The following is a 19,717-nucleotide window of genomic DNA, read 5'->3' as shown; positions in this document are numbered from 1 at the left end:
CATGCATTGTTCCTTCTGGTATTTTTTTGAATCCTATTCATGTAGGCTGTATCCAGGGGTGTATATGTTTGGTTTTTAAACTCCCACTGCATGGGTCACCCCACCTGTCTTGCAGTGCAAGATGAGTAGAAACAGTATGTGGATAAACAGTCCTTCTCCTTGCTATAGAAAGCAGTGCTAATTGTTTAGCTAAATTGTAACTTTGCACTGGATGCAAACATGGAATACATAAAGCATGGTGTTTTTGTGTTCAGCATAGAGATTCCACTGTTTGGCCCCAAAACAATTAGGCAACTTCTTGTAGAATTAAGTCACATATTAAGGTAATGTCCATGCTGTAGTGAGTGCAGTGCACGCAAACGTATTGGAGCCAGCTGTGAATGCTCTCTTGGCACAGTGACCACTTTGCCAGCCCACTGCTCGCTTCCACCTGTACAACTCTTCTTGAAAGAGCAGCTAGCCCATATTGAGCACCACAGGACTGAAACTAGATAGAGAGTCTATTGTGATACTGTAATCCAAGTTGATTCAAAGTAGTCATGCTTGTCTTAGCAAGACTTGAATTGAAAGTGATAAAATTGTGAGACTATCTTGTTCTTAATTCTGTGCGTTTTCCCTCCCTAAATGCCCTTTTTCAATTCCCTCTTGGCTTGCTAACCTCCGGGTGCTGTATGTTGCAGCCTTTGGATGATTATGGCATGTTTTGTCTGAGTTATCAGAGGCTCTCCCTGTTTTTTTGGGGGGCAGGCTATTGTATTAAGCAGAATTTAACAGAGAGGATGATGGAAAGTTTCAGAGCAAAAGATTAAGACAGTTTTGCTTGCTCAAGAATCCTTTATTTCTGCTGCTCATGTGCTTTGTCTTACACACATTGTCTAGGTATAGTCCTGCTAGGGCAAATCCTTTGCAAAGTTGTGGTTTTGAACACATCTAGCCCAACAATCAGCATCATTGTAAGGGAACAGCAGTTCTGCTAACATACATACAAAGGAAAGGACTCTGTCTTTTTAGTGACTTAAGTTCATCTCATCAATGATACTACTAATATCAGCCGTTTACAAAAATATAAAATACAAACATAAGTTGTCTTCCGTCTTTCATGAGCTGATTTCATCTGCTTAAAATGTATTTACTATAGGTAAGCAGTTGGTGCCTCTGTGGAAACATTACAGGAGAAGTTTATTTTTCCTTCTGCTACCACACCTACTGGTGTTCACTACACGGTTCTTTCCACTCCAGCTTTGCATTCTACTTTGCAAATGTGGGGAAGGCCCCCATAGAGTGCAGCTAAGTAATCCTGTAGGGAGAGACAGAAGACTGTGTAGAAGCTCCAACAATTAAAGTCCAGACTTCCTGCAACATAAGAGAGAGGTTTGGCATGACCTACTCCAATGCAGCTATTTTAGACTCTTCAGCTGGAAACAGTAACTGGATTTAGTACACAGCATGTATTTAACTAAAACTAGCTCCATAAAACCACCACTAATCCAAAATGCTAGTAGTGCTTCATGCTTTTCAGGAACAGAGGGTTCTCTATTATTCTCATGTTGCAAATTGTTTCATGTGAAAAGTGACTTGCTTTCTAGTTTCTTGGCTCTGGTTTGAAGGGTAGATCTTCAGTCATATGACTATATTACAGTAGCTTCAGTAAAAACATGAGATCTTTTTCATAAGTAGTACTGTATATCTGGCGAATACCTCTTGGCCACAGCAGGCTGCTTCCTACTGTGTTGGTACTGAAATATCCTAGGAAACCCAAGCTTTGCAGCTCATTGACGCACTCCACACACAAAACCAAAGGAGCATGAACTACCCCACTGCAGTAGCTTTAGCCAATCTCTGATCAAGCAGCTAACTGAGCAAGCACTAACACTTCAATCAGAGCAAATGTCTCCCAGAGTATGACAATTATGGACATTCCTGTCTATATCTTTGTCAGCATTTTTATTTTTCTTAAAAAGTCAGTATTTAAAAACAAAAGCAAGATCAGAGATTTCACCTTGTGCGTTGCCATGAAATTTCTGCTCCCCATACACCTCTTATAGAAGTCCCTTGTCTGGTTTCAAGAAGAAAAAAAAGGTTGTGCTGTGTGTAGTGGCTTGATCTTGGCTCCATCCGCTGCTACACAGTAGCCACTGTCTGCCTTATACGTGGGCTACGCTGCTTCATCACTTTAAAGCAACACCTCCAGCAGTCTAAATGCACAAGTTGTGCTGGGGATCTACATTCGTTAGTTAAACACTCGGCAGAAAACTGCAGCACAAAGGAAGCTAACGGGTACATTAAAGCCCTGAGCAGGCAGACATTGAGATAAAGCGTTTTTTTTTTTTTCCTCCCCTCCCCCCCCCTTTAAACATCAAACAGGGAATACAGCTGTACAATCACTTTTTAAGAAGTAATACAATGACGACTGTGTTGGAGTGGAAGAATAGGAAAAAAAGGGGGAGAAGAGGCAGAAACACTTTCAGAATTAAGTCACTATTAAACAAATAAAAAAAAAAAGGTGTTTTGAAATGAAACATTGATATCAAAACTATTACCTCATCAACTACAGCTAAACATTATTTCCCCCAACTCCAGCTTGTCCTATTCCACACAAACTTAAGCTCATGGGCATTTAGACCAAAAGTCTTTCTATAGCTTGCTGGACAGACTGGATCTGAGGCTTTAGCTGTGATCCCTCCTTGATGGTGATCGAACAGGCAATGACAGGCCGAGAGACACCACATGCCCGGCCCAGGGCCTGCTTGGAGCGCACAAAGACATAGGGCACGTTCTTGTCCTCGCAGAGAAGTGGAAGGTGTAGGATGATCTCCAAGGGCTCAGCATCTGCAGCCATCACAATGAATTCTGCTATTCCTCGGTTCAGTGTTTTGGTGGCTGCAAAAGAAACTTAAGATTAAGTCTAGGGCTTTCTATAAAGCACATTAATGAAAAGCAAGATTAATAGATGTTGAAATTTGCATGAGCAAGCGGGAAATCCAGTGGTAGCATGAGGACAGCTCAAGGAAAATGGCAGCTCCAGGGCCATGAAAGAAGTCCAGACTAAACAGAGCGGCAGTCAGCAGCGCAGAGATGAAAGCTGACCTTCAAAACAGTCAGCAGGTCCAGGGAAGGGATCATTCCCCATGCGCAGCACTCCGAGCTGCATGTGGAATACTGGGTTCAGCCTTGCCCTCAAGTGTAGGGGGGAGATCAACAAGCAGAGCGAGTCCAGCACAGGACAGCTAAAATGGTCGGGGCACACAACGGACAAGGAGATACTGAGGAATCTGGGTTTGTTTAGCCTAGAGAAGAGAAGGCCAAGGTGTGGAGGGATGTCATTGCCATCTTCTACTACCTAAAGGGCATAGAGCCAGACTATCCTCATGGGTGCAAAGTGAAAGGACAAGTTGCAGTCTGTGACTGTTGCCTCATGGAAATTCTGATGGGATATAAGGAAAAAAATTCCACCGTTGAGAGTAATACAGGACAGAACCCCCTAGGACAGGGGCCCAGAGAGATTGTGGAGTCTTCATCCTTAGAGATTTTTTAAAAACTTGACTAGACAAGGCTCTGAGCAACCTGATCCAGCTTTAAAGAAAGCCTTCTCTGGACAGATTGCACCAGAGACCTTCACAGGTCCTTTCAAACCCAAATTATTTTATAATTCTAAACTAACTAGACATCGGGTAATCCCAGTGCCTCACCACTAAAGTATACATGAACACAGTACACCAGGAGTACAGTTTGAGCATCCTCCAGAACTGTATATAAAGGTTGAAAACGTTACCGTTGAATTCTGTCCCTGACTATTCCCTAAGCAGGCAAAGGGGAGAAGGAAAGCAAGGCATATTTGCATTAGCCAAGATCTATGTAAAATTAGTGGCCCACACCTGGAGAGAAAAGACAAACCTCCAGCCACAGCTTCTCAAAGCTCTTTTGATAATTCAAGCAACTCTAGCATACTTCGTAACAGGCAGGTCTCACCTTCATTGGCTCCCTTACGTAGCTGCTTGTAGTTGCAGGATTGCTGCACAAGATCCAGTAGTGTTTTGGTGAGCTGTGCATCAGCCAGTGGGTAAGCTTTGGGATTCACTTCTGCCTCGCTCTAGAGAAAAAGAGACGAGTATTACACAAGGAGCAAAGGAGGCTTTGTTCTGAACAACGCTACATAGGCCTTAAGTCTATCACACTTATCAACTGCTGGGGTCAACTCAGCTTACTATTCTCATCTCCTCAGCACGTACACCAAAAATCCCATTGCATTTCATTTCTCATGTTCAAACGAAACGGCACCTCTGCCCCCACTGCTGGGCCACATAACGCTGGACAATTTCAATCCTGTAATCTAGCAGCAGTGACCCAGGAGCAGTCTTCAAGCATGTGCTACCCCAGATACTATATAAGTGAAGTGTTTCAGAGCAAGTTGCCGCCAGCAACAATTTAACAAGTTTAGACCTTAATTTTAAAGAAAGCTTGAGAAGAGTAAGGTATCGGATTTACTTCTGCAAATTACAAACAGCTTCTAGATTTTAACATCAACAGCATATTGGAATGGTAATAACAGGCATTAATAACTAGTACTGGCGGAACTGGAATTGTTTTCAATCGCATTCAAAAGCTGACCACTTAAACACGATTAGTGTCTAGAAGGGAGTGCTCCAGCGTCCCGCGGCTGCGATCTCCTGCCGCCAGCCCTAACGGGGAGCTAGGGCACTGCCCCCAAGCTGCTCTTCCGCACAGGGAGCACATGCTTCTGCTTCCGCGGAGCCAGCAGAGCCGGGGACAGGGCGGGCGCCGGGTCTCCCGGCCCGGGCCACGGCACGGAGCGCCAGCCCCCCCCCCCCCCGCTCTCTCCACGCGTGGGAGAGCGCCCAGCCCCCATGCTGCAGACGCCGCGCGAGTTACCGCCACCCGCTCGCGCGTGTTAAAGCGGCCCGCGCGCGTGCAGCAGCCCCCCCGCGGCAAGCGCGGCCTCCCCCGCCGCGCCCCGCTCGGCAGCGTGGGGGCGGCCCCGCCGCCGCGTGCTTCCCCCGCCAGCGCCGGGGAGGCAGCGGGGCTGCCGACGGGGGGAAGGCGGCCAGCCCGACGGCCCCTCGTGGGGGGGGGGGGCTCGGGAGCGCCCCCCGCCGCCCCGCTCACCATGGCCGCGCCGCACGCGTCCGCGTCGGTCCTCTCGGCCCGAAAGCTTCACGGAGGAGGAGGAGGAGGAGGGGGGGGGAAGAAGAGGTTAGCGCGCTGCCGGGCGGAGGAGAAACGCGTCGCCAGCGGAAGTGAGGTGCGGGTGAGCCCGGGGGGCGGGAAGGGGCGGCGCCGCGGGGCGGGGGCTGAGCCGTGGGGTCGGCGCCACGGGAAAACCAAGGCCGGGCGCTAGGCGCGGGAGCGCTCCGCGACGGCGTCAGCGGCGGGTAAACGTCTGCTCGTTGTCTCAGGCGCAAGCGTGTTTCGTCTGCAGGCCCCCCGCCCTCCGACCCCAAGAACGTGCATACAAATGACGCTTAGTTGGCCACCTGCGCGTGAAAAATAAGAGGTGCCCCAACGCCGAGTGACTGCAGATACGCTCCCGGTGTGGAGGCTGGGGGGTTGCCGGTTTAAGGATACGCAGGAAGCACAGCAGCACCGCGCGCACCAGACAGCTCCGGGTTCTGCCGAGCTGAGATGGCTTCCTGCTCCCTGCCGGCTGGTCTATTCCTGCCCAGACACATAATACACCAGTATGCAGACAATTCTGCATCATACAGTACTACGTGAGACAGGGAGTTGTTCAATTTACAGCACACAGAGACATACTCATGCTTTTTCTGAGATTTATTTTCTTCCCACTTATATTCCACCTTTATTAGCTTTGTTCCACTCTAAGTGCAGAAGAGGATAAAGTGTTTGACTTAATTACCCAAAATGAAGTCATGAAAAGTTCAACTATATCTAAAGCTAAAGGCAGAGTTGCTCAACTTTGGAGAGGTACTAACTACAGCTACACATCTCCTCAGTGGGAGACTGCTTGTCTGCTCCTGGCCCATCAGGACTTCTCTGTGCTTCAGTTCTTCATCTCTGAAAATGAGGATGACAGTACAGACTTCTTTCTCCAGGGAATTGTGGGGATGCGTAAAGCATCATTTCGACCCAGACTCTACAGTAATGTATATTGTAATGTAAAATATAAATGGAAGGGTACTGAGAAATCATGTCTCGTTCTTCATTTTTCCTCTGCCAAATAAAGCTGAAAGTCTAAGGGCTATTTACCAATTTCCACAGGTGCTCATACCGACCAGCGGCATGTTATGATTAACATTATTACTAAATGACAAGGCTCTGTAGATAGGGGTGACAGCCCATATTGTACGGGTACATGTCTCCTTGTTAGCAGTTTTGTGAATATGGTGTGAGCGTATTCCTGAGCATCTATCCTTGGATATAGAGATCTCCCAGATGTTTACGTTTTAAAGGGGCTTTGATGCTGAGGAAAGCTAACTTTCCCTACTATTCTACACTGCATATAGACTGTACCAGTTTAAGGTTCTAACACACACACAACCAATTCATTTTGATATTGTTTGCAGTGGAGGGACCACCTCTGTAAAGGACGAAAATTTTCTCCTTCTTTTAGGCAGGCCCTACAAAGTATTAAGCCCTCTTGGGAGAGGAAGGAGCTAAGTGAAATAGAAACACGACAGGGGACAACCAGGGGAAAAGGAAAAGGAAGGGGTCTAAGGGCTGAGGGCTCACACGTGGATGAAAGGGTACCAGAGGAGAGGTTGAGCCATGCCTTGCACTCAGAAGGTGCCCATGCAACCAGAGGACACTGCTCAGGGTTTTCTTGCTCTTTTGGTCTCCTGCCACCTTTCCCCTTGTTCTCCCCTGCGCACCCTTACAACAGGGGCTCTGACTCTGGACTCTCCCTCCAGTCCGTTTCCTGGCTTTCCTGGCTCTGCTCTCATCTCCCCTCTCCTCTTTTCACACCATTTTTCTTCTTCCACACTCTTTCTATCCCTGCTACTCCCATCCCTGCGGGTATTTTATTTCCCTGGTGCTGCCATCTGGTCCCGCGCAGGCCCTACCCCACCTGTCCCTGTACCACAGCGCATGGGGAACGTCCACTCCCAAACTGCTGCTGCGCCCCCCTCTCTGACCCTAGCGGGACCCCTGCTGCTCCCCTTTCTGCACCCACTTCAAGGGGGCGACACCGCACGCGCATTCCCCCCCCCCCTTGCCCGCGTCCTGCAGGTAACATGCTCCTGGCAGGCAGTGGGGCAGCGCCACCAGGCTTTCAAAGAATCACAGAATGGTTGAGATTGGAAGGGACCTCTGGAGATCATCTAGTCCAACCTCCCTGCTCAAGCAAGATCCTCTAGAGCACATTGCCCAGGATCGTGCCCAGGTGGGTTTTGAATATCTCCAGTGAAGGAGACTCCACTACCTCCCTGGGCAACCTGTTCCAGGGCTCTGTCACCCTCACAGGAAAGAAGTTTTTCCTCTGATTCAGACAGAACTTCCTGTGTTTTGGTTTGTGCCCGTTGCCTGTTGTCCTGTCGCTGGGCACCACGGAGAAGAGTCTGGCCCCATCCTCTTGACACCCTCCCTTCAGATACTTGTAGACATTGATGAGATCCCCCCGAGCCTTCTTTTCTCCAGGCTGAACAGGCCCAGCTCTCGCAGCCTTTCTTCAGAGGAGAGATGTTCCAGTCCCCTCATCATCTTTGCAGCCCTCCGCTGGACTCTCTCCAGTAGTGCCGTGTCTCTCTTGCACTGGGGAGCCCAGAACTGGACACAGCACTCCAGGGGAGGCCTCCCCAGGGCTGAGTAGAGGGGGAGGACTACCTCCCTCGACCTGCTGTCAATGCTCTTCCTGATGGCCCCCAGGATCCCATTGACCTTCTTGGCCACAAGGGCACATTGCTGGCTCATGCTTAACTTGTTGTCCACCAGGGCTCCCAGGCCCTTCTCCGCAGAGCTGCTTTCCAGCAGGTCAACCCCCAGCCTGTCCTGCTGCAGGTCCTTCTACCTGCGCAGAGACCCGCGGCGCCCGGGGAGGCATAACGCTCACTAGGCGTCGCACGGCAACGGCCGCCGCCCCGCCCCCCCCCAAACAGGCGCCCCCGCGCATGCGCACGCCGCCCGCGCGGCGGCCGTTGGCGGTGGCAGCCGTTGGGCGATGGCGGCGGCGTGCGCGAGGCTGTCCGGCCGCCACGGCGCGCGCTGGGCCCTGCCGCTCCGCCCGCCGCTCTGCCTCGCCTGCGCTGTGGAGACCTTGGGCGACGGCGGCGCCTCGGTGGGCAGCGCCCTCGCCGCCCCCCCCCTCCCCCCGGGAGGTGATGGTGGAGGAGGGGGGACACACCTCTGCCTGCGCTGGGCCGGGCTGGCCGCTGAGAGCCTCCCGCCAGGCCTCCCCCAGCCGCGGAGCGTTGGCCGCTCACAGCCTTCAGCCTCAGTGCTGGCCCCACAGAGAGGGCTACCCCACCCCACCCTGCTTCCCTGGCTTTTCCATCTCCTCCTTCGGATTCGGGGCTCGGAGGTGGCTGGGTGTATCTTGGTGCTAAGCCCTTGGGCCCAGACGTGCTGTAAGGTCCGGACGCTCTTGCCCCTAGGATGGTGCGAGCGGCAGCTTTGCGTGGCCCTAAGCGCTAATGGCTTGTCTCTGATCTGTAGTTGGTGCGTAAGAAACACATGCTCTCCCGTCTCCGGGATGCCTTGGCCTGGCAGGCGCTGCCGGTCGTCCAGCTGCTGGCACCAGATGAAGGGCTTTGTGTTCATTTGATAGAAACTCTCTTTGGTAAGAGCTCCCTCGTGGCCTAATACAGTAGCAGAGAGAGGGCAGTTCTCATCTGCTTTTGAATGGATGAAGAAATGTGAGGTTTCTCCGGGTTAAAAAAAAAGAATATTGAGACTACTAATAACTACTTCTGTGCTCCCACCTTTCCATGTTAGGTGTATTATATTCCCTGTGGAGCTGCCATTTGATTAGAATAGGTTAATTAATTTCCTTATTAACCAAGGAGCAGAATTAGCATTTTAATAAAGCTCTTGCACTTTTCCTAAGTATCATAGCTTGTCTTTAAAGTCTTGCTGGATGGAGCGCTCTCGCTTATTGCTCTTCCCAGAACGCCTTCCACTCTGCTGTCACACCTCAGTGCTTTTTCATCTTGCTGAACTATAGCGTTACATGAAGATTGGTACAGAAATGAAAGTGTGAGCTTGAAAAGATATTGTGGGATTTAATATCAAATGTGCAAAATACTTACCTACGTGGTGTTTTTTTACACCATCACTTTATATCTGTACAAATTCTTGTGGCTGTAGGGCTCTATTACCCACTTCTTTCTGGAGGTCAGCCTCACAACAGAATAGAGTGTTCAGAGGGATGTCAGAAAGTGCCTTTCCAACCACAGTCTCTGTAGTCCCAAACATATCTTAGTGGTTTCTGTTTGCCTAGCTGTGGGAAAGGTCTTTGAAATGTTGACTAAACTCTTGACAGAGAAGGAATAGCGGTCTAAATGAAGAAACAGCAAGGCAGGAAGAGAAAGATGGAGGGTATGAATGCAAGAACCTTCAAAGAGTAAATATATTGGATTCCCTGAATTCCCAGATCTCATTTGCACATCACAGATGTTTCTTATTCTTTGGGGGGAGGGGGAGTGACTTACAAGTCCCTTCCCATGTCTTGACACACTGAATAATTCAAACAGTGTTTTCCCAGTTGGGTTGGACAAACTGTGCTGTGCATGTGTTGGAAACGGAGCTAGGTTAGAAACAGAGCCTTTTTGCAGGTTTAGTTCTCTTGTTTGCACTGTCTGCGTACATGATCCTATATAGATGTGGATGGAGCAGTGCTTATGACCAGTCCAATCCTATGTTGTATGACCCTAACACAAAATACCTCAGAAGCCGGGAGTTGTGTTTGCATTTCAATGCTCTTGCCTATTTTTAAATAATAATCCTGTCTCTCTCTTTTAAGGACTTTACAGTTGAATGGTTTGGGGATAGCTTTGGGTTTTAGTGTACTTGCTATACCTCCTAGAGCAGTTGGGCTCCCAGTCCAAGTTTAGGGTATATGTAATAATACATAAATTATGGATAAAGCTTGAATGAACCAAGGATGCATTTGGTGCCAGAATGTAAGATGGAGCCCCAGCTGAATGTTTTAATCGCCCTGTGCCTTGCTTGTGGAGACATCTTTTGTGATCCTCCCTGAGAGCATCCCCCTTCCTTTGACAAAGTCAGGTTGGTGTCATGTGAAGCAGGGGAAAAACAAAACAGTTCTAAAAGGATTTGCAGCTCTTTTTACAAGAAGGCATTACAGCACTGATGATCACAATTAGGAATGAGTTCCACAATTGATTGCTGTTTATCTTTTAGGGATGTTGCATACTGTGGAAGACAGCAGTGCCTTGGACCTGTTCCTAGAAGGTAAGAGGCAGATACCATGTCTCGGATAATGACGGTTTGTGAAGTTGAGTCTGTGTCTAGTCTGATATGGATAGTGAGATGTTCAGCTTCTACCTGTCTTGAACTGGGAAGAGCATATATTGTCTCTCAGTGCAGGGTGGTGAGCAGACTGTTCCGATATTTTTTGGGAGGGGAGAAGCAGATGTGCAGATTTAAATATTAGTCTCATACAGGTTCTGTGTACAATGAATTTAGCATCAGATGCATAGCAGTGGTAAATAAAGCCTTGTCTTCAGGCCTGACCCAAGGCTCATCAAAGCAAATGGAAATTGTCCTATTGGCTTCAGTGAGCTTTGGGATCTGGTGCTTCTCCTCAGGATAGAGTATTTGGGATTTAGCTTGCAGACTTTTCTTTGTGAGTAGTCCTTCATTTGTAATCTGGAGGTAATGCCTGCAGGGCTGAGGAGGGAATCTCTGCAGTCCAGGTAAGCGTGGGCATCTTTGCTGAGTCTAGTGATATTAGCAATGCAATGATTCCCTCCTGTCCAGCCACGACAGATGAAAAGAGGTATGATTAGCTTGTTTCATAGAGGGTTATTAGTTTTCAGGCACATATTTAACATGGTGTTACAAAGGCGGGAAGGTTTTCTGTCATGTTACCATTCCTCTGCAAGGTGAATGCTCTCAAAGCAGAGCCATTTTAACTGACTGGTAGCTAACTGCTTGAAAGTTTTTAGAGATTCTGAGAATTCTGGGCAAGAAAGGTCCATTAAAACATCTATATATCGCCTCTATGCCTCTACTGAGCCCTGTGGCTTTTCTGGCTAAAGTCTGTCTCCTGGGTGCACCTCTAATATTGCCCAGGAGGTGCCAAGAGATGAAGAATCCAGAAGTCCCTGGTATTTTTGTTGTTGTGCTTTACTAGAACATAAACAGCACTTGCAACTGATGCCTGGTAAACGTAGTTTCTTGTTGATTCCCTCTACTAGGACAGAGCGGACAGAGTTTTTACAGTTGCTGTGAACCAGAATAACAGCCCTGATCTGGGGCTGAGGAGGTGAATAACACAAGGAGAGGTGGGGCCTTGCTCTCCGGAAAGGTATATGGAATAACTGCAGTGGGTAGAAGTGGCTGATAGATTGCACCGTTATCTCAGGAGCAGTAGTAGAGGAGAAGCTCTCAGACTGTATCCAAGCCTAATCAGCAATTGTGATTCCGAGGTCTTCTCAGGAAGGACATGTCTTTAAAGGGAAGTTTTCATACTTTTGGAATCCTTCCCTGTTCTATTTTCAGAAGTTTTGATGGTTTTAAACAAGGGATTTGTTTCTTTCTTCTCCTGGTTTATTGCATTTATTTTGTGTCCTGATGCTCAGTTTGTTGCTTGTGGTTCACTTCAGTGTACAGTTTGTTGTGCCACTAGAACAGTCCTGCTGTGGTGTTGCTGCAGAAGGCTCAGGCTGGGCTGTCAGAAGTAATAGTACTGAGAATGCAGATGTTACCCTGCTCTGTCAGTACCTCCATGCTAATTTAACGTTTAAACTTTTTGCTCGCTGCTCTGCTAAAGCCCTATGGAAGATGGATTGTGAGTGCCCTTTGATGTGAATTACTGATCCTGTTTCTTTTGCCTAGTTCTGGTGCAGCTTATAGTGGAGCTGAAGTCGGAGCAGTACTTACGCTATCTTTTGGATGAAAGCCAAAAAGAGGTCAGTGAAGATGAGTTCCCTGCCCTTCACTTCAATCCTTCAGGGGCTAAAGAGAGAGGAATGAGAGGCCCTGCAACATGGCAGCTACTGCTCCAGCAAGATGTCCTAATGCCAGCTCCCCTCCTGTGATTTTGGCAGTATTGGTGTCTGCTCCGGAGCTTTCTTGTTGTTCCTAGGATGCCTTACAGCTGCATGGCTTTATGATGCTCTCATGAGGCTGTGGGCTTTCTCATATTCTTCTTTCCCTCTCTTACCATGTTAGTGATAAAAGGAGCTTTCCCAATCTGCAGCCGAGCAGTGGGCTCTTGCTCTCTTTATTCCTAAGTTTGTGATGGTCCCACAGGGTACAAAAGCCTAGGAAAATAGCAAAGGTGGGAAATTCAGCTGCTTCATCCCCTAATATAAGAGCTGGAGATGAGAAGGAAGAAGAGGAGCAAAAGGTAAGAGACTTCTTGGGTAAATTACGAGACCACTGCTGTGTTCTGCAGGCTTAGTAGGTGTGTCCAGGGTTTTCCTGTGATTTATCCTAAGTGGTGAAGAGGTCCCTTCTTAGGAAAAGATCCTGTTTTGGAGCATTATACATCACGGAGAGCTTGCTATTTTGTGTGCATTTCCACCTTTGGACTGTGCCCTCATCAGTGAAACGTTTTCTTCCTCTGTCTCGTCTACAGCTGTGCAAAGCAACTACCATGAGAGGCAGCTTGCCCACATTCACTCTCTTGGGCAAACTGGCAGATGCCATCCCTATCTTAGCTGATTTACTGGTGGTAGAGCACAGTGAGTAATCTGTCATGCGCCACTGAGGTTTACATCTAGGTAGTATTCACAGCCCTACTACACATAACACGTGCACGCACCCCTGCCCCCAGCATGCCTTTATGAAGGTCGCACAAGAACCCTGCCCCAGAAGGTGGAGTCGCTTTTGGGCCTCCCAGGTTGCAGATCACTACCATCATAGCAGACTTGATGTTTTACTCTTTGCCAGCCTGGCAAAAGCAGCCTCTGTGAACTGAGATTTGTAGATCTGCCTTGCAGGCGATATACATTTGTTTTTTCTTTCCTTGGTTCAGCCCCCGGGGATGTGCTGAGCATGCTTAGCTATCAGTGGAAGTAACTGGGGCGATGGACCTTCATCTGATGAACAGTGAGCTCCTCCAGCCATTTGTTTCTGTACCTCTGCTCAGAGACTCCAAAAAACATTCACGTCCATAAATGTTTGACTGAACTAGGGGGAGAGGTGGAGGTGAAGTAGTTCATCACTTAATTGTGGCGTTCATTAATCTACGTGCACAGGTCTGTCCAGTGGGCTTTTGCAGGCTTTTGAGGGAAGTAGATGGATACTCTAGAAATGTCAGTTCATTGGTATGAATGCTTGCCATTACTATTTCTCATGCTAGGTAATTTAGTGGATCACCTGCTGATGGGCTTGACATATCCAAATGAAGGTGTAAAGGCTGCTGTCTGCTACTTGTATGGCAAGCTGTACTCCTCTCCCGTTGGCACAGAACGGCTTTCAGCACACTTCACAGAAAGGCTGTGTGGTCTCTTCTTGAATACTTTGGGACATGCACAGACAAAGGAGCTACAGGTTAATTGTTTGGGTAAGGCATTTCTGAGAGAAGCTGTAAGGTGCGAGGGAACCCTTAGAACAGAGGAGAAAGCCTTGGATAGTTTAGAGGCCATAATGTGGGTTGTTTCCTAGAAGAGCATTAAACAAACTCCTAGGTGATTAGGCTGTTTTGCAGCAGGGAAGCTTTGTCTGAAGCAGCTGATCCTTTCTGTTACTGCATAGCAATCTCATGAGGAGCCCTGCTGCTGAGCTTCCCCAGCCCTCCCTTGTCCCTACAGCCCCATGTTTGCATAGCACTGAATTCTTCAGAGACTCTTCAGCATTTGCATTGCAGCTTGACCTGCCTCAATGTGATGTTATCATCCTAGGAACAGACCGTCCCTCAAAGTGTCTGAATGCAAACACTAAGCACAGACTGGTACGTTCTGTAGAGCAATGGGATGGATTCTAACAAATATTATCTTCTGGTGTGGGGCATTGTGTCATTTAGGTTAGAAAGCAAATGTGGAAATAATGCTTTCTTGCATTTATGCTTCCACCTGCACTTTTCAACTGTGCTGGAGAGCGCAGTTCCAGCCTTCCTGGCATTGCTTGTTTGCAAGCCATCCAGGGAATTCCTCTTTCATGTAGGAGGTAAGCAGGAATTGGATTGCCCCTCAGATCACCTACTCAGCTACTGGAAATGGATGATGATTCCTTCAAAAGTTGAATTCCACAGCTCAGGCTATATCCGTTGTGAACTTGTACAGAAATGTACTCTGATGACTGGCTTCAGTTCCTGTAGCAATGCTCTATACTTTTATACTGATTTTTTGTATGGATATCCTTTAACTAAACACAGCTGTTTCAGTAAGAGCCTGTGAAAGTGAAAGTAGAAAGGGAAGATGAACACCAATTCTCTAGGAAGTATTCCAGGGAAAATCTCTTGTTGTTTTGTCACTGACTGTAGCTTGGAGAAAAGTGCAGGTCAAAAATTCTCTCAAGAAGCAGTTTAGGGGGAGGGTACTGCAGCAGAGAAGACAGTGCAGCTAGGTTGTTTCTGCGATCATTTACCATTGTACCTGCACATCTCCGAGAAGGAGCAGGGAGGAGATCGGACTCAGCAAAAAGAATCAGCACGGGATTGCAAGACCTGTGGCTCATGGAAGCATGCAGGGGCATAGTCAGTCAGAAGCAGCTCCCTAAAAATGAGGTGAGGGGCTTTGCAAGGAGTGCAGGATAGGAGAGGAGCTGGCAATAGGTCTTAGGCTGTAAGTACTCCTCTGTTAATATACTCCTTCACGTGCCCAATGTGATGCTTACTCCCACTCCCTCTTTTGCAGGTTTGCTTAAGGAGCTGCTGAAATCTGACCATTTTGTGTCCGTTCTTATGAACAATTCAAAGGCAAAGGAGGAGTCTGAGAACCCTGACTTTTTAGAAGGCGAAAACCCACTGCCACTTGTTCTCAAAAAGGTGATGGCTGAAGTAGTCTTACCGCATGCAACCTATGACTTTCTAATAGGTTATCACGGATTCACAGGATGGTTGAGGTTGGAAGGGACCTCTGGAGATCATCTAGTTCAATGCCCCTGCTCACGTACGGTCACCTAGAGCACATTGCCCAGGATCGTGTCCAGCTTTCTCCAAGAAAAGAGACTCCACTACCTCTCTGGGCAACCTGTTCCAGGGCTCTGTCACCCTCACAGGAAAGAAGTTTTTCCTCTGATTCAGACAGAACTTCCTGTGTTTTGGTTTGTGCCCGTTGCCTGTTGTCCTGTCGCTGGGCACCACGGAGAAGAGTCTGGCCCCATCCTCTTGACACCCTCCCTTCAGATACTTGTAGACATTGATGAGATCCCCCCGAGCCTTCTTTTCTCCAGGCTGAACAGGCCCAGCTCTCTCGGCCTTTCCTCATAGGAGAGATGTTCCAGTCCCCTCAACATCTTTGCAGCCCTCCGCTGGACTCTCTCCAGTAGTGCCGTGTCTCTCTTGCATTGGGGAGCCCAGAACTGGACACAGCACTCCAGGGGAGGCCTCCCCAGGGCTGAGTAGAGGGGGAGGACTACCTCCCTCGACCTGCTGTCAATGCTCTTCCTGATGGCCCCCAGGATACCACTGGCCTTCATGGCCTTGGCCGCCTTATCCCTTGTTCTGAGGTGAATTGTTGTTAGAATTAAAGAATTTGCTGGACTGTATTGAATCTTTATTTCAGGTGCTTGACTATGCTGTTGCCAGCACTGACCAGCAAAAGAGGCTGCAGTGGAAAATGGAGGCTCCTCCATAGATCGTCCCACCATTCATTCCTGCATTGTAGAGGGGGGAAGTTTTCCTTGTGGCCCCAGCTGGTTTTACTCACTGACGCCTGAGGTCTGATACAGCACTTGTAGTGCCAGCATAACTAAGCATGGGGGCAGAGCTGTCCTTACTCATAGTCTTCTCTATTGTGGTTTTCATTTTGCATTTTTGAGTGTATTTGGCTCAGTGTTTTATCTTGCCTTAGTGAGTTTAATCAGTGAAATACATGTCAAAAGAGACATCTTCATTTCTTTTTAAAATTTAGGGGGAACTGTTTGCTACTCATATCTGCACTGTTGACTTCCTCCCTCCTTTTGGCTTTTGTTTCCCAACAGCTTTTGTTGACCAGAGATGAGATGTTACAGGCAGCAAGTTCTCACTGTATGGCAGCAGTGCTGGTTCACTCTCCTAGCAGATACGCTCCTGCCTTTATCCATGCAGATGTCCCAGGTGAAGAAGAGCAGCAACACCTATTATTTAACTCTCAGTATCAAAGCCCACCCTGCTTGTTTGTATTAGGAATCATTCTGGCTCAGTGAAATCCACTGATTGTATAATCTGTGCAGGGACTGTTTTGTACCAGTAAAAATAGCTAATGCGATTTTAGGAAGAGAAGTGAAGAATAGGTTTTCAATTGAAAGTATAGAAGCAGCTGTCAACAGGCAGGTTGGAGATGCCACAACAAGAATTTGGATAGGTCCTTGAGGCCAAGCTCCCTCTTGAATGATATTAGGGAATGTTTTATCAGCCATTTGTCTCAGTTGTAAGACATCTGTTGTGCAGGTGGCTTATAGTCCACTTGTCATAGAGAGAGCAGAGTGCCCTTCACCACATTACATTGCTAGCTGCCTCCTGCAGCATCTGGGTTTTCCTTTAAAACCTTCAGCCCCAAGGTTGATCCTGTCTCAGGAGAGACTGCATTTTGTTTGGATTCCAGCCTGTGCAATGTAGCTGCAAAACCTTAACAGGCTGGAATCACATTTTATCCCACTAAATATTGTGAATGTGCACAGAATTTGGCCTAGGATTTAGCTTTGGAATCCAACTGTGGGTGATGGTTTATTATTTCACTCTACTCCCAGAAGACAGAAATGTTTTGGTTTTGTAAATCGCTTATGAGACCTAGAAGTTCGAGAAAAAAATATCACTGCATCTGTGGTAAAGCTGGCTTTGCAGCTCTTCATTTGTGCTAAAGGCTAGAGCCACAGTTCAGCTCCTGCCTGCAAAGTTTGTGCTGGGAAGATGTCTACCTGCAGGACTCTGCTCTCTAGTCGCTTTATTTTGAAGACTAGCGTAGCTCCAGGTACGCTCTGCATTCCCCATTGCTGCCATTTCATACTGTCACCGTTCTCCCTGTGGCTGTTGCTATACTTCCTGGTTTCCTCCTTCTTCCTCTACTCTGTTCTAGGAGCAGCTGTGCCTTGCTGCGAGCAGACTGCTCCTTACCTCTTCCTTATTTGTGTGTGTGTGTTTGCAGAATTCCTGTTTGAGTGTCTCTCATGTACCAATGAAATTCTCATCTGGTCAGTATACTGCTGCTTGCTCCTCCTAACTGAAGAGCGCCTTTTCTTCTCGAAGTGTCACACAGTCTATGGTAAGTCATCAGCCTTTCTGACAGAGTTACTGCAGTCTTGCTGTGAGCACTTGCTGTGCCTCTAGCTGAATTTCAGTGCTTTAGGAACAATCACCATTCTGGTCAGGATAGGTAAAGAACTGAAAATGAGTACCCACCAGATACATTTGTGATGTTTTCATAGCTTGAGTTTACAGTGTCTCTGACCTAATGAGTTCCTAATGAGCATGTGTCCATTATAATAGCCAGGCTTCATGACTGACACTACCTGAGGTCTTATTAGGTGTTTCTGTGGAGATGCCAAGGGTGGATTTAGGAAAAGAAGCCAAATTCCTTCCTTCCTTCTGGACTTTCCTCCAGCAGTGGAAGCTGAGGCCTGTTATCAGGGAGCTGAGTTAACACGGTGTTTTGGGCAGTTGTTGTTTCTGTCAGTGACACAGAAGAATGATTGTTGAAATCTTCCTTCCTTTTAAAAAATTCATTTTGGTTCCATTCTGGATTTCGGGATATTTGTTAAAAGCCCTTTCTGTGCCTTCTCTTGAACATGTGCAGGCATTGAATCTCTGGTGAGGAGCCTCCGAGATGTCCTGCACCTGAACAATGTAGAGTTGCACAAGCAAGGGCTCCTGCTCTTCACTGAAATACTGAAACGGTAAGGGGCTACCCCTTATCTGGTTTGCACAGGCAGAGTTTGTGCCCCAAAATGGAAGCTGTTGGGCTTTTACTGTTTAGGCTTTTTCTCCGAGATCAAATATCTATGCCCCAGGGCCTCTGTGTTTGAAAGATGTTGCTGAACAAGCGCATTGCCCTTATCCTTGTGAAGATGCCAGTGGTTTCTGAACATCAGCATGTCCTCTTTGTGCGTACAGCCACCAGTGTATCTGCTTCTTCCTGCTTCCTTGTCTATTTGAGAGGTGAATTCTCCTTTCAGCAGTAGATAGGACAGGAGGGGAAGGCTAGGAAGGTCCAGGTATATGTGAGCAGGCCAGCTCCTGCTAAGTGCACCTCTGTGACAAAATGGAATATGTAGATTCCCTGGCTTTTGGTCCTGCATCTTCATCTGAGCTAAATTCATACAGGAAAAACAAATTCCAGGCTGAAATATTAATGTTTTCTGTCACATTTTTTCTCTCTTTTTCTAGTAAAGAATAACAAAACTTGCCTTGTTTTTCTTCTGTGCTTCCTGTTCCTGCCTCTATGATTTTGTTCCTGTCTTGTCATGCTGTTGTCACAGCCTTCTTTTTGCTGCTTAGTTCCCCCAAGAGAGCCCTTGAGCTGAATTTTGGAAATGTCATCGTCAATTCTGTAGCAAGTGACAGGGAAAGAAAGAAAAAGAAAAGCAGCAGTGTTGGAACAGTGTGATGATGCCAGTGTGGGATCTGTCAAAAAGAAGAAACCACAATGTGGGAAACACTAATTACAGCGTTAATGCTTGTAAAGCAAAGAGAGCACTCTGCCCGATTGCTCTCATTTTCTAGCGTGCACATTCTGGTTCACTGTGGTTTACCTTAGAAGTGTAGTTTTATTTAGAACTATCTGATGGTGGGGGAAGGGATCTCCTCCTGGACTCTCTCCTCCTTGTTTGCCTTGTAGCTGGATTTTCTTGTTTTGTGACTCCCCTGCACTCTGATGTTATCTGAGTAAGACTGACTGTCTCCATTTGCGTTGTTAGAAGTATTAGGAATGGTGGGTAGCTCTCCCTGCAGTGCTGCTTGCCTCTCCCAGCACCACTGGAGTGGCAGGCACAGTTTGGGGCCCAAAGACAAGAAGGTGCAGGAAGCTGCAGGTGTGCTGTCCTTCACGCTTTTTCCTAAGGCCCCAAAGACATCAAAATGCACCATATTGCAAGTGGGTTTATGCCTCTTGAATGAGTCAGCAGTACTCCTCCATCCCTTCCTCCCTGCATGAGTCAGTGAAGACTCTTCTGATGTGTTTTACTTCAGAAGGTCAGTGATGAAAGGAAGAAAATGCAGGGGATTAATAAAATTAAAGTATCAGTAGAAACAACATGAGGCATATCCTTTATCATGGCTTGGGCCAGAGGCTGGTCCTGGTTCCTGAGCCCCACAAAGCCTTCTCCCTGCCTTGCCCACTTCTCAACTTTTTCTCGCGGCAGAATGTGAGGCAACTGCCAAGCTGAATTTGAGTGACTAAAAGGAGGACTTCTGCCTCTGCTCGCTTTTTGCGCTGCAGCTGGGCTACTAATTTCATTTCTGCTGCAGTTCACTTTT

General features: G+C 47.6%; 2 protein-coding genes across 2 annotated transcripts in view; one reads left to right on the top strand and one right to left on the bottom strand.

Moving 5' to 3' along the window:
- Positions 1-1,925: 1,925 nt before the first annotated feature.
- Positions 1,926-5,457, bottom strand: SNU13 (small nuclear ribonucleoprotein 13). Its single transcript, XM_068940914.1, has 3 exons — positions 5,125-5,457; positions 3,970-4,090; positions 1,926-2,880 (listed from the first exon to the last, which is right to left on the bottom strand). The coding sequence occupies exons 1-3, from the start codon at positions 5,125-5,127 to the stop codon at positions 2,618-2,620; spliced, it is 387 nt and encodes a 128-aa protein (XP_068797015.1). The 5' UTR covers positions 5,128-5,457; the 3' UTR covers positions 1,926-2,617.
- Positions 5,458-8,131: 2,674 nt separating this feature from the next.
- The window catches only part of MEI1 (meiotic double-stranded break formation protein 1), a 38,783-nt gene continuing 27,197 nt past the window's right edge, over positions 8,132-19,717 (top strand). Inside the window, exons 1-10 of the mRNA XM_068940867.1 lie at positions 8,132-8,251; positions 8,629-8,752; positions 10,336-10,386; positions 11,995-12,068; positions 12,740-12,845; positions 13,466-13,669; positions 14,961-15,091; positions 16,249-16,363; positions 17,391-17,507; positions 18,039-18,138. Coding sequence (XP_068796968.1) covers positions 8,135-8,251; positions 8,629-8,752; positions 10,336-10,386; positions 11,995-12,068; positions 12,740-12,845; positions 13,466-13,669; positions 14,961-15,091; positions 16,249-16,363; positions 17,391-17,507; positions 18,039-18,138 — 1,139 coding nt within the window. The 5' untranslated portion in view covers positions 8,132-8,134. The remainder of the gene's footprint in view (positions 8,252-8,628; positions 8,753-10,335; positions 10,387-11,994; positions 12,069-12,739; positions 12,846-13,465; positions 13,670-14,960; positions 15,092-16,248; positions 16,364-17,390; positions 17,508-18,038; positions 18,139-19,717) is intronic.

The sequence above is a fragment of the Struthio camelus genome, chromosome 1 (genome assembly GCF_040807025.1).
Source record: "Struthio camelus isolate bStrCam1 chromosome 1, bStrCam1.hap1, whole genome shotgun sequence".
In the NCBI taxonomy this organism is placed as follows: Eukaryota; Metazoa; Chordata; class Aves; order Struthioniformes; family Struthionidae; genus Struthio; species Struthio camelus.
The sequence above is the reverse complement of the archived record's forward strand: the minus strand, read 5'-3'. Positions and strand labels throughout refer to the sequence as shown.